Source organism: Bidens hawaiensis, unplaced genomic scaffold (assembly GCF_021521415.1).
Source record: "Bidens hawaiensis isolate Kalapana, Puna unplaced genomic scaffold, B.hawaiensis_p1.1 tig00005181_1, whole genome shotgun sequence".
Lineage (NCBI taxonomy): Eukaryota > Viridiplantae > Streptophyta > Magnoliopsida > Asterales > Asteraceae > Bidens > Bidens hawaiensis.
Genome location: NW_027491333.1, coordinates 798,933 through 814,281, shown reverse-complemented (window position 1 = coordinate 814,281; position 15,349 = coordinate 798,933). Strand labels below are relative to the sequence as shown.

At 32.6% G+C, this 15,349-nt stretch overlaps 1 protein-coding gene across 2 annotated transcripts; it reads right to left on the bottom strand.

The window, feature by feature from the left end:
* Positions 1-5,263: 5,263 nt before the first annotated feature.
* LOC143629319 (alcohol acyltransferase 9-like) lies at positions 5,264-12,966 on the bottom strand. 2 transcript variants are annotated; one of them, XM_077098624.1, is made up of 2 exons: positions 12,512-12,966; positions 5,264-6,516 (listed from the first exon to the last, which is right to left on the bottom strand). In XM_077098624.1, exons 1-2 carry the CDS (start codon positions 12,932-12,934, stop codon positions 5,599-5,601), a joined length of 1,341 nt encoding a protein of 446 aa, XP_076954739.1. In that variant the 5' UTR covers positions 12,935-12,966; the 3' UTR covers positions 5,264-5,598. The 2 variants fall into 2 exon arrangements, with proteins under 2 accessions (XP_076954739.1, XP_076954738.1); XM_077098623.1 differs by having other exon boundaries at positions 5,266-6,516; positions 12,467-12,966.
* Between the last annotated feature and the right edge of the window lie 2,383 nt (positions 12,967-15,349).

Sequence of the window (15,349 nt, the reverse complement as noted above, 5' to 3'; positions counted from 1 at the left end):
AGTATATCGTTTATTGAAGTTAGCTCTCGTATTACCCATCGCAACCGAAAGTGTTGAAAGATCATCTTCGACGACGACGAAGCACATGAAGTCTAATTTGCATAATCGGATGGGCGATAAGAATTTAAACGATGGTTTGTTTCATTGTGAAAGACTTGCTTACGAATGTCAATCTAGATGACATATTAATTACAGTTTAAAAAATAAAAAAGCATGTTAATAACAACCTTAAATATATTATATTTTGTGTGATTATCTTTTTTTCTATATTGCTCGGCTCGATTTGACCCGACCGAAACGTCCGAACCATACTAGAAAAGTTTATATACCTATTGCCCAACCCGAACGTCCAAACCAGACAAAAAAAAATTATATAGTAGTAGTCAACTGAGTACCCACCCAAAAATTTTTCGACCCGAAAAATTTTCTAGGTCTACCATTGATTCGGTCTGTTTTAAAACTGGTTTAGTTATTCAATATCCAAACCACTATACGAACCATCGGGCTGGGTCATTTGAAAACGGTTCTGGTTTTCAGTTGGTACTGGGTAGGGTTCTAAACCGGTAAGCCCCTTTGGAACCAGCTCTTTTGTTCATCTCTATGTCACTATGTGAAAACGATGTAGAGATCGCAATTCAAAACGGGTCATAAAATGAATCTTGCAGTTGATTTGTTGATGGGCCTATATTGCAATTTAAATCAATTAATCCACCAGGCATATTGCAGTCCATATTGTTTATTTAACCAGGCCCATATCAAATTTAACTAAACGCCTAGTTACTTTAATTGAACAATCGTCAATTGAAAGAAGCATAAAATCCAATAGTAAGAACATATAATATTATTGTTAAAGAGCCCGTACTCTTGAGTCACCTAACTCGTCTAATCACTAACGTTATTTCATCGATTGACTAGTTAATCCAATATACTAAAATATATGTTGATAACACTAATATTACCAATATGTTGTGGCATTCAAAAGGCGTGCGGGTGCCATCTCTCCATTAGAAGCCCACACATCATTACACTAATTTTAAAACCAATGGCAGCCCACCCTTTCGCCATTTTATTAACGAGTTCCAAGGGAAAAGAGACGGGCCCAAGACATTCTCAACCAATTAGACTCCCCCCCCCCCCCCCTTTATTGTTTAGTTAAAACCGTCACACCTAAGTGAAATGGGGCTTTAGTTAAATGATTTTTGCTATGTGGCGCCTACATAGCACTTTCACTATAAAACCACAACACACAACCAATAGTGGAGATGTTTTTATTTCCAAACACATTCACATCATCATCATCTCATCACATTCTCTCTCTCTCTCTCTTCTCTATTTTCTCTTCTCTCTCTTACTTTTATCTCACAAAAAGTGGATTGTAAAAGTTTGTAAATACAAATTTTTCCCCTCTGTGTCCTACATGTGACACACTCTCTCATCCACATAGATTTCAGACGTCTTATAAACTGCAATTGAAGATGCTTTAATAGCAAAATTGAGAAAATAGGACAACACTGAAAATGTATCGAGCGATGTATGGTATGAAAAATACACCAACAAAAATCAATAGTGGGACCTGGTGAACTCCGACGTAAGCGCTGATATGGTAAGCAACGGTGTGATAATCTGGATGCAACCTACCTTGCGGCTAATCCAGTCTTACACTCCAAGCTATAAGTCGCTTCCTGTCCTTAACTTGCAGAAGGGGGGGGGGATTAGATCATGTTGAAGTTGATCGTATTTGGATGTCATATAATGTAAATGGGTTACGAATAGAACCCCTTTTGTAACCCTATACTAATTACAATTATCGATGCAATTACTTTTACACACAATATTTATCTCATATGAATGACATAACTCAAAGAGTCAAATATGAAGGTTTGTTTTTGTTCTTTGTAAAATATCAACAATTGTAATGACTGTCATCACTATGATTGTCTGGTTAGGTCTTTTTTGTTTAGGTCAGATTTCATCTTTTTGTTGGGAAATGTATGGTTTTGTCACCAACTTTTGTTATAGTTTGTAATTTCTATTGGTCAAATAACTTTTCATGAAAACTTTTACCGGTTTACAAAAAAGTACATCATTGATGTACATATGCTGAATGTTGGTCTAGGATATATTGGGAAAATTGTAATTCAATTCGTACATAAAATATATATAGTAACAGCTTAATTCTCTAATTTTTATACAAACATAGTTAGAACTTCTCTGTTTCAACTCTTATGCTTATATATGCCTAAAGGCTAAAACACAAGTGTGACTTCAATTATCGTAATGTCCTTTGGGTCAAACATTCTCTTTGAATGAATCTTTAGTGAGGAGCAACCAAACTTTTTATCTCCATTTGATTCAACAACCACAAACCATACATTCCACAATATAATTTAGTACTATAACCATTTATCTTTTTTTTAAGACCAATTATATTAAAAAACGAAAAGGGACTACTAACAAAAATCAAAAAGCCAAACATACAAGAAAATAAAACAAGTAACCGTGTACAAAACACAATATAAAAAAAATTGTAACATACTAAGTGAAGACCGATTATATTTTATATTAAATCTGATGGTTAATATTAACAGTACTGTGTAATCGTGTTCTTTTATACATAATAAAAAAATGAGATCAAACAAATAACATATTTGTTGCCAACAGTTATTTGTTGTCAACGTTGAAGGCGCGGGTTCCAATTCTACAAGACTACAAACCTCTTGGCAGATACAAAGTGCTCCTTTATTATTATTAATAGCTTTAAAGTCCCGTGTAGCACACGAAATGATTTAAATAACTAAGTTACAAATAAAACAATAGATAATGTATATGAAAAATATATTACATCTATGTGTGTATCATTTACATAAATTGATTTTATTTGTATCACAAAATGATTATTTCCAAAAAAAAAAACTTAATAAAAAAGATAGTGCACCTACAAAAACATACACAAGAACACTCCGTCTATTGAAAATTTATTATCAGTATCATATATGTATAATTGAAAGAAATTTGGTTACGAACTAATTTAAGAGAATACTTCTCATATAACAATAACTTTGAGCTACACTATAAAAAAGATTTTGATAAGTTTAAGGGGTTTCTCGACTATTCCAATTGGCAAAAAATAACATGTTAACCCGTTCAATTTTGTGAATGTTTTGTTTCACTTGAGCATAATTTTGTACGATATGTTTCACATATAACATTCTGGTCACTATTAAAGGAAAAGTCAATGCTGATACAAATGTTTATAATTTGATAAAAGTTAGAAGCATTGATAGGTAGTTGGCATGTCGAAAGTGTTTGTCATTTTTTCTTAAATTTTAATAGTCCTGGGAAAAATACTCAATGTGCAAAATCTCGAATCTTTTGACTATTTCCAAAAATGTCTTTAAAAATAAATTCGAAACCCAATCACATTTAAAATTCTAACTTTCATTAGTTTTACATTTTCAAGTCTAAACTTTGAACCCGTAACAAGTTTGACGATCAATCTATTTGCACTCTCAAAATTGTAAAAATATTCAAATTACCCATATTTTACCCGTAACAAATTTGTACCAAACGATTTATTTACCAACTTTTAACCCGTAACATCAAATTTAAGTTTCACAAAAATCCCTAAGCAATCCTTGATAAAAAAAACCTAAGAAACTAAATATGATAAATTTTATTATATTTGAAATTGATTGGTATATTCTATCCTTACAATTTAACACGAATTTTATTATATTTGAAAGTGATTGATATGTACTATCTTTACAAATTAACACATATATGTATAATTTACTAAATTAACCGAAAAAATAAATAGATAGATTTAAATTATATATTTATAATTTTTAAATTAATATGACAATGTACAAAAAACCAATAAAAAAATGAATTTATTTAAAAAAAAATGGATTTTAAGCATATATTTATAATTTAATGATTAAAAAAATTACATCACAAATTGAAAGCATATTAGAATTTCTTTTACTTTGTTATTTACAATCTTCAACAATAAATATAGTATAATATATTAATAATAACATTTAAAATTATATTTTTTTTTAATATTTAACAAACACAGTTTGATGTTGATTTTTAAATTTCACAAAGTATGTTGTGAAATATATTCTAATAATGTATAAAAGTATAACATGTAAATATTTTTTTTTATAAAAGTGTATAAATATAATATAAATAGAGTTTAAAGAAAAATGAATAATTTAATTATGTTATCGATATAATATAAATTGAGTGTAAAAGGAAAGTGAATAATTATTGATATATGACATATATTAGTTTTGGTGGGAAAAAAAATTATAATGATTAACCACAAATTGATACGTGTCACAATTATTTTACTTTATTAGAATATGTAGATGTAGATGTAGATGTAGATGTAGATGTAGATAGATTATTATTATTTTTTGTTTTCTCTCTTTTGTCTTATCTTTTTAATTTTTTTCCTGTCTTATTTTTAATTCCGTTAATTTAAATGTAATTAAGAAAACCAACAAAAGAACATGTCTGGATCTCCATATTGCTACTATATTTTTTGGATCTCGCTTTTGGTTGCTATAAACCGATACTGATGTTGACCAAATTCCGTCCCCGCTCTAACGTGCAGGTTAAATCCCACTACTTAAAATAATAATTGCAGTGGATCTTGTTGGGAAAAATTGATTTGGTGAAGGAAGGCTTGACAATAATATATTCCCATGTTGGTCTATAAAGTTGCCTAGTAGTGGATTACTTGTTCGCATCTATTACCACCAGTCCACCAGATATGCCACAAAGTCAGTCAAAAGAATAATAATTACAAAGGCTGGATAAGAAAACTGGTTCTGATACAGCACCTTGTTTCTTCGCGATCGTTTATAGTCGAAAAGTGGTGTATGAAACCGCAGCCCTACTAGTTAAAAGTACCTTTTGTGTGTTAAACTTCTCATATGGTGAGTAAAACAAAGAGATGATTTGACTTATTTAGTAGGGAAAGTTGTTCTAGGTAAAATAAGAGGGGTACGTAAGACACTTTTTTGAAACAAGTGTAAACTATTTTCATCCAAAATTTCACTTAAATTTTGTTTAACCAAACTTATTTTCAAATATATGATAATTAAAAAATCAGAATGATATTCAGATTATAGAAATCACCTACGTGGCCCCATTAATTTTAGACATTTTAGTGCCGAAAGTTGGAGTGACCCCCCCCCCCCCCCCCCCCCTAATAGTTAGTAAAGTGAAATCCTATTACTAATTCCATGTTTGTTCTGTTTGGTAAATGTTAGTTTTATTATGTTAATAGTATTTATTATGCTAAAAGTCGGTAAAAGTTTTATAATAATTTAACTAAAAGTGAAATAAAACGATCAAGATTTAAAGTGATTCTAGGTGTTTTAAACAGAAAAAAGGGAGTAATGAAACATATCCATTATATAAATGTCAATTATTTCTCTCTAGCCACATGGAAATGATCCTTGAATATGGTAGAACCACCCAAAAAATATGGGACAAGTTCTTATAAGTGGCATGTTACAATCAGTTTATCTAACAATGTTGTCATACCTCAGTAAAACTAACACAAATTATGCAAAGTCACCTTTCTCATCCATTATTGGTTGCTACTACATCATTCTGATCAAGAAACTTATTCATGTGATACTCGAATTTGCTAACGACGCTTTTGGGTAACGATACAAGCACTCGAATGGCGTTAGAATCACCTACAACGGGCAAAAATAAGCAATAAATGTCACTAGTAAGAGGACCCATATGCAAAGGCATTCCTTCTCCAAAATCTAAGCTCTCTAGTCCAAGTTTAGACCATTGCGATATAACTAAACTTGTAGCAAGATCGGTTCTCACATTTTTATCCCCCAATAATGATAAGATTCCACTCACGCGATCCTCCGTGAGGGATGACTTAGCCTCCTTGATTAGTTTCACTACATGGTGCAGATTATCATCATCAGTCAACTCTTTTACATCTGTTTTCGCACACGCCAACACAAATCCATTGGCATAATATCCTTTTGGAATTTCTGGATTGATTTTATTTCGAATGTTCATCGAAAACAGGAGCTTCACCTCAAGTGTTAGTTCAAGATCTAGCGCTTTAGCCCATGAATGCCATGTATGAGATGCTAACACCTCAAAAGTGGTGCATTTTATTGGGGGCACACATTGGCTTTTGAGCCAAACTATATTCGCAGCTGTGTAGGTTAATGACACGTGAACGAGTGGCTGAGAGTGTAAATACTGGCTAAGTGACATGCTATGATATCCAGTGGTAGGGTTATCGACACTTTTGGTAAATGCGGGATGAGCTAATGGTAAATGTGAAGAGGGAGACCTTGACTTAAACACATGGCGAGAATGGAATGGTGTTATGGGTAAATTTGAAGTTGGCTTGGTGGTAAAATGAGCCCAAGCATGTAGGAATTGAGATGTACCAATGCCATCACATAAACAGTGGTTGATGGCCGTGCATATAATCATTCCTCCACAACGAAGTTTCGTCACCTATAATGGTTGAAGACAAAACTCAAATTCATATATATGCATTTTATGTACCACCAAGAATAATTTAGTTGTTCTGTTTTTCATGATAACAGATTTGTTGTTAGTTATGCAGTGAAGATTTTTCATGAGGTTGCCCAACCTATTTTGATTACTTCCACCGGAGCCCACTTAGTTGTGGATCTTCCATCTCATTCGCAACCAATGCATAAAAAACGTGTTAATTATACTTAAGAACAAAATAAACCAATCCCTTGTATCCACGGTTAATGTTGGATTTACTTAACATATTACGATCCCATCCTCTTAATTATGTTCATCCTGGATTTGCCTAAGGTGTAACAAACACCTCTAGGGACTCATCGTACTGAGTTCCTTTTCTCCCTAATATGGTTATCTTTGGCCTCACAAACCCTTTTCTTGAACTCTAGTTTCAACTTTTCTTCGAGTGAATGGAATTTTTTGGTGGATTAGGTGATTTAAAGAAAAAGAAAGTGGTTTTAGGTGGTTGACTAGAATTTAAGTGGGTTTAGGTAATTCGATATCTCATATAGTGGATTACAAGTACACGTCAGCTTATTTTTCACGTGTCTCTCCACCTCATCCAGTTGTTCAACAAGTGTCGTCCATGTCAGCGGGGTGTGACCTGTGGAATCCGTTATTTGAAATAAAGGATTCTTGGGGTTGTGTAATTCACTAAAAGGAATTTGTGTAATCTGCTATCTCAAATTGCGGATTCCACATGTCACACCCCGCTGACGTGGACGATCACTTGCTGAACAACTGAATGACGTGGAGAGACACGGACGGCACTTGTTGAACAATTGGATGACGTGGAGAGACACATGGAAAATAATCTGACGTGCACATGTAATCTGTTATCTCAGATAACAAATTACCTAAAACCACTTAAATTCTAAAAAACCAACTAAAACCACTTTTTTCTCTTTAAATCACCTAATCCCAAAAAAAATAAAAAAAATCTCTTATATGCTCATGGCTATTAGATATATGTATATTTACTTTAATCCTTTCACTTTAAAATGCATACATGTCGTCATGTTCATATTCATTAATCATTTTTACGATTCAAATGTTGTCATGTACGTTGTTATATATTGTTTTTGGAATCTCATATCACTTATTACGTCTTCTTTACATTTCTTGAAAATTTCTTGTTCTAAAGTTTCTCCTCCCCAAGAAATTATGCTTCCTTTAAGATGTCTCTTAAAAGTATGCGTAGTGGGGGCGTTGCCCGCGTCCAACTCACCCCAAACACGCTCAAGCATCAATACACCTAGGGTGTTTCAACATGCCGTGGGGTTCCAGCGTTTTGAAAGGAACGGTGTGGGGGCAGGGGTGTCTTATTTGAGCCACTAAGAATCTAAGATCATGTCACATCCCCTAAATTAAGTTTGAATTATTTATGTTTAATCCCATGTAAAACCATGACGCACCATGTTGTGTTTCCTTCGTATTTAAGACCTAAATCATGGTCATAACAATGTTATGTTTTTTTAATTTGAGCTTCTTGTTCTCTAGTCCAATCATACATGGTGTTGGACCTCTTCCTGTCTAAGTAAATATAATTGGTTGCAAATGAGTGTTTATTACAAGAGTTAAAGAACACATCCTGATGGAACTATCAGTCTAGGGTAATTATTTTGCTTAGGCTTTTCTCATAGTGAGGGTGTTTATTAGAATTAAAACTTTAGTTTAGTCAACGTACTCTTGATACAACTTTTATTGTTGCATACTTTCATGAGTGGGAAATTAGGCAAGTTGATCCGGATACTGGTATAGTGTTTGCCTCTCTAAAAATAAGAAGATGGGTTTAAGTTTTTGCAAATGCAAGGTTAGAGAAATTTCAGACGGAAAAATTTGTTCTTCATTAATTAAATATGGTTTAGTTGGATCTGCTCCTAAATTACATGAAAACTATGGGACTTGAACTCACACTTTTACCATTGTGCAACATGCTTGAAGAGCCAACTAAGTGGGCCCTTGTATGAACATCTAGCTTAGTGAGATCTTAGAGGCATCCTTACCAAAAGGTTAATGGACCAAACCAAAGGAGCTAGACACATACTAAGTATGCAAGATCATAATTTGGGGTTTGTTAAGTGGGGTGATATGATGTCGTGGTTGATACATGCTTCACTTGGGGTTACTAGAGGCTGAAATTGGATTATAAGGTTGTTCTTAATGGTGGGAGGCAATAAAGCCTATCCACCGTGCCACGTCAGCGCCACGTGAGCACTGCGGGGCATCGAAACCTTTTTCCATAACGCTCGGCTGTGGTTTAAAGCCCCTAAGCGCCACAATATATTTATATATGTGTGTGTGTGTGTATGAGAGGGAGAAACACATGACTCCACCACTTCCTTAGACGCCCATCGTTGTAAAGGATAAATATATTTATATACGTTGCATTACTACATAAAGATATTACGTAATATTCTATGTATTTTTATAGACGCTGAATAATTATTTATATGCACTATGTAATATTTTACGTAACTATTTATATACGTTGTGTAGTATTGAATGTAATTACTTGACAATGTGCGTACTATGTTCTATCATGACGGATATATTTTCACGCACTAAAATGCATGCTGCATCTTAGTTGGTTTCTACACGTCTGGTTAATTTAAAAACACAACAAATCTATAATATATATAAAAGAAACATAAAAATCATACGTGTCGCGATGTGGTCGCTCCTCCTTTTTTTGGAGTCACCAGATTTGCTTGATTTTTAAATGAAGGTTTCTCGTGCATTTGACCTGAATTTATGGGTATGAGTCTCATCAAATCCAAATATTTCTTAAACGAATTATAACCTTTCATTAAATTAAAAACTAATATCACCAAATATTTGATTTAAAAAGCCTATAAAGTAGATATATACTAAAAATTAATATATGATTTATTTAAAAAAAGATATATATAATTTATAATTAAAAAACCAATTATAAACGGGTCTTGGGTCTCATCAAACTCATATAGATTTTAAACCGGGTTATAACATCTCATTTATTTGTGAAATAATTTATCATCAAAACATAAGTATATTATTAACTTTTATACAATAAAAAAATAAAAATTCAAATAATAAATATTTATTAATATTAGAAACAAATAATATAAAACAACTCACGTAATACAGGGGATCAAACTAGTATAAAGATATGTTTGTGTATGTGTGTTGTGTTTAAATTGAGTATTAAAATTATACAAACCAAAATAAGGATAATTAGAAGACTAAAAATAATAATGATAGATCAAACTTTCTTCAAGGAAAGTTAAATAATTTAATTTAGAAAGAAAATTTAGTTTATTATGAACTAATTCAAATTATATTATAAGCACAAAACGATTACAATAAAGTTGCAGGTAAACTGGCAACAAGTTGCGCCGCAACCCCCTTTTGAAATAATTGGGTTTCATTTAAAGTGTCTTTTGTTGCTTGGCGGGCGGAACTGTAAAGGCTTCCTACCCGGGTTGCTTTGGCAGCTAAACGTGGGTGGTCCGATTATTTCGTGCCCAATTTGCGGAGAGATGGACGAGTCGGCTAAACATCTGGTCGTTTTATTTGGGTTGGCCCAAACCTTGAGGCGAATCATTTCGCAATGGTGTAAGTTGCTGAACTACTTTGTTTTATGCTTTCGTGATAGTTTGGACCTACACAAATACTCTAAGTTTCCAGAAGAGAAGGCAAAGAAGTGTTGAGTGTGAAGCCACTCTTGTAGTTTGTAAAAAAAACAAAGGCAGAAAACATGTGTGAAAACTGCAACCATGTTTGCAGCATGTCAAGTTGCTGAAAACAACTGTGTGTTATCCAGATCTTCTACAACATTAATTTCTTTGTTTGACAAATTCCTATTTAATCTCTATATGAGAGATTGATTTTGTATCTGTTTTATTGTATCAACAAGTAATAAAAACCTCCTAGTTACCAAGAGTGGACGTAGGTTAGAGCCGGACCGAACCACTATAAATCTTTGTGTTGTTCTTGATTGTGAGCTGAGTGGTGTGTAACTTGTGTTTGTGTGTCTGACCCGTCTGATCCTAACAAGAAGCTCCATGTGATTATCTTGGGTGTCTATTTAATGTTTGTGGAAAGCAAGGAATTAGTTGGTATTCGAAGGCAAACCGGTTCGTTTGAATAGATTAGTGGAAAAAATAAAAAGTCGAGTGTATCATTGGGTGAAGAATAAATCGAAGACGAAGACTTTTACTTTGAAGAATTGGCTAATATGTTCAATTAATTTGTAATCCTTCTTTTACTTGATTGAGGTGTTTTATATTTTTATTTGGTGGGTGTATAGTTTCAGCTTCTTGCTGGTTGTGTTTCGATGTGTAATGATAATTTTGTTTGATCGTTCTAAAAAAAATATTATTTGTGGAAATCTAGTTAAAATGCACATGAAAATACTGATCAATGCAGGTAAAAAGAACATTTTGCAAAAAGAATAACGGTAGTGGGTTTCGTGCGATCGTCGTTTTTCTCGCACGTATATACGAATGTGTTTTATTTTTCATATCATAAAAGAGTATATATGATTAAGAATAATTTGTTTAATGATATTACCTATGGAGTTAATTTAAAAATAATCACATTGCCTCGTAGGTTAAAGTTAAAATAAAAGGGAGACAAAAATAGAAGTGTAAGAAGGATTTGTTATCATACGAAAAACCCCTTAAAAATATTTAAAAAAATAATAAAAAAATCATAACTCAAAATATAAATAAAAAAAGAAAAGGTAAAATAACTAAAATGTTTCTGCCAACATTCCCGTTTACAAAATAAAAAATAATTGACGAAAAGGCACAATGTCGAGATTAAATACACAATGACGAAAATAAACGAAAGAGACAATTATAACTAAAAAATGACACAATAGATCGTAAAATATATAACATAATGCTGAACAAAATATAACACAATTGCTAAGTAATATAACACAATATAAAGAAAAAAAGACACTATGTTAAGAAAAAAAAAGACACAATCAATGACGAAAATAAACAAAAACAAAATGATAAACAAAATGACACAATGACTTTTTTCACTCACCATTGGCTTTTTTTTAGAACGAGAAATACAGTGAAAAATTTTTGTGCTTTTACTTTTTTTGTTTATTTATTAAATTTTAAGTTATGATTATTTTATTAATTTTATTTATATTTTTTAAGGGTTTTTATATGAATATAAATTCTTCTTATTTTTGTCTTTATTTGTAGAATAAGTTCGCCCAACCCTCTTTATTGAAGAACTTAAATTCCAAAATAGATACTAAATAGGGAAAAAAAATACAAACACGTACAAAATTTCCCTATTACAACAAAAGGAATATATATTTATGTACAAGGTGTCCACTATGAAAAAGCTGTATAGAAGTTTATCAATTGTTACTTTATTATAAATATATATTTGTCTGAATAAGCATGTGGCTTAAATATGTAATACCAGTTTTAAATATATAATAATAATTATTATTATTATATTTTGGCTTAAATGTGTATTTTATTTTTTCTTTTCTGAACAGCATGTGGCTTAAATATGTAATAACAGTTTTAAAATGTAATAATAATTATAATAATTTAAAATATATAATAATATAGGTAATATCCAATATTATTTAGTAAACAATGAAGAACCGATCAAGGCGACCTACCCGGCCTATCATGGAAGTGTTGGTGTGGTTTTAATGTGTAATCTTGTAAAACTTGGTGTTTGAGGTATTTTGGTGTTATGGTGGTCTGTATAGTTGGTTGACATGACCAGTTATATATATATATATATATATATATATATATGAGTTTTAGCTTTCAATGTTCTTCTTGTATGAAACTTAAATTGAAATGAAGTTCAATAAAAATATTTTCACAGATTTGATTATGAGACTTCATAATTCTTAGTATTACTATAAATAAAAGGAACTTACTTGAACAACAAGGGGAGGAGTATCTACAAAAGCAGGAGCATCAACCTTAAAAAGCAGTTTCCTCCATGACTTACATGGCTTCTTGGAAACCTGAAGAAACTCTTGAGCACTTATATCCATGAATGCTTCCGCAAACACAGCACCTTCACCGTTACAGTCAACCTGAAGCTTATCATCATTATTGTTATTGTTTGTATCATCAGCATGACATGATTGCAGGTTTTTAAGTCTCCCTGCTAATGGATAGTAATCAACAAGAACCCTAGAGAGAGAATGTTTCAGGAGATTGATGGGCACACACTTTTGAAAAAGATAAAGATATTTGATTGAGAATCTAAGGAACTTTTGATCATCAAGATTGGAGAGATAAAGTGTGTGATTTGGGGTGGGACTACAGGGTTTGATCAAGCTTGGTTGCTTATGTTCGTAGCAACAATCTGGGAGTTCTTCATCCCATGAGCTTTGCATACTTCCCGCTTCAAATCTCTCTTTCACACACACCAGAGGGGGAGAGAGCGACAGAGTTTATATATAGAGATACATTTGTATGTATATATAAACTAACTGATGCACACACGATGCAACTGAAAACATAGATATTGATAATCACTTAAAATGTCATTTGTTTTTAAATTTAAAAAAATATTATAACAACATAATACACAAATTACAGAGAATAAAATACTTGTTTTATAGTGTATTTTCTAAAACATATTAGTGTATGAAAATATCATGGTGCTTAAAAAATTATGAGGAAAGTAGGTTTAAAAGTCAACAATATTTTAAAATGATTGTACAATCTCTTTCAAATGTTATAACAAATTAACTTTTAAAATTACGTAAAATTATCTTTCTTTCCTTCTCATATACATTATAAATATAGTGTGTGTATATATATATATAAGATAATGGTGGCAAACCCAACTCAAATTGATTGTTTTGGGTCCACATGGATAAACTTTAAAAGTAAGATGTGTTAAGATGGATCATAAAAATTCTTCAAGGAGGTCAGGATGGGTTGAAAATATACAAGTGAGTTTCATTTATATGTTAAAATGGGTCAAAACAAAATATCCAAGTTATCCAAAATTTATCTAATTCAAAATACCCAAACTATTACGTGCAAGCAAAACTCATCCGAAACCCAAAAAACGATCAAAACGAAATAAAAACCCCGAACCGACTAAAACGAAATACAAAAATAAAACTGAACCGAAATAGAAAAATGACCAAAACGAAAAAAAAAACGGAATGGAATCGAAAAACTGACCAAAACGAAACAAAAAAAACGAAATGCAACCGAAAATCTAACAAAAACTAAACATAAGCACCCAATCGACCAAACTGAATCGACATAGAAAAACGACCATAACGAAACAAAAAAACCGATATGAAACCGAAAACTTGACCAAAACGAAACAAAAAAAAACGAAATGCAAATGAAAAGCTGACCAAAACAAAACAAAAACACCGAACCGACCAAAACGAAACAAAAAAACCGAAACGAAAATAAACTGAAATAGAAAAACGACCGGAACGAAACAAAAAAACTGAAAAACTGACTAAAAGGAAACATAAAAAAAACTAAATGCAATTTAAAATCTGGACCAAAGCGAATCAAAAACACCGAATCGACCAAAACAAAACAAAAAATGTAACATCACGTAAATTTGGGCAAAAAATGTCAAGTTTCCAAAGTTAAAAGACCAATTCTGCCAAATTCCAAACTTTAAGGGCTAAAATGTAAATTCTAATTTTCTGACCCATCGTGCTACGCGATGGATCAGAAGAGATCTCCATCGCGTATCCCGATGGAGTGTCTGACACAACGTGACACGTGTGCCACGTTGCACACGGTGGCAACAGTTGCCGCCACGTGTCACCACGTGGCAACACGTCCGCCACGTGTCGCCACGTGGCGTGGCGCCTGCCACGTGTCGCCACGTGGCAGGTCTACTGGCTGACTGGCCAGGCCTACGTCGCGCTACGCGACGGGCCAGCCAAGGAACCCATCGCGTATCGCGATGGGGTCCTAAATCAGCTTATAAATAGATGGCCACGGGTTTGATCCACTCACACCTCAAAAACACATACATAACTCTCTATCTAGCTTCTCTCTAAACCTTGAAAAGCGTGCCATCGAACCACCTCGTTTTGCGTGCCCGATTTCTCGATTTCCGTGCTATACCTCGATAAACGTACCAATTTCCGACAATATTCTAATCAAGAAGGAGGTGCTGCCCCAACGTCCCGATGATCATCTCGAAGTACGAGTGAAGAGTTGGTGTCTCGATAAGCGTGTCAAAAGTTTGATCAAGCGTGTATTGATAAGGAGGATAGAGTCGTAGTGCTGCCCAAGTGAATAGGGTGTATTGAGCCAAGAAAGGTAGACATAATGTCTGAATAAAATAATAATAAAATATCATAAAGGCTTAATACCCAAGTCGAAGTTATTCTCGATAAACAAAGGAATATATAACAAAGAAAATAAAGAAAAGAAAAATATATGTGAGTATATATAAATATGATTATTCTTTGTTATGAAATATATTATTTAAGTATAATGAGTATACTTAAATAATAAAGACAGAAATACGTTTCTTAAAGAAGAAGAAACGTAGGGTTTTATAAATAAACTAAAGGTTTATAAAATTTACTTTTTAACTAAAGGTTTTAAAGTAAAAAGGAAATAATGAACTAAAGGTTCATCGAGATATATAAGACTAAAGGTCTTAAGCCGGATCGTGTATCCGACTAACAAAAGTTATACTCGTACTGTAGGTGCGAGATAGCAAGAGAAGACTCACGGACGGTGTTGGAAGCCGATCCCATTGAAAAGGTGAATACGCCCCACTTTTATAAACTTGTTTTCAAACAAACAAA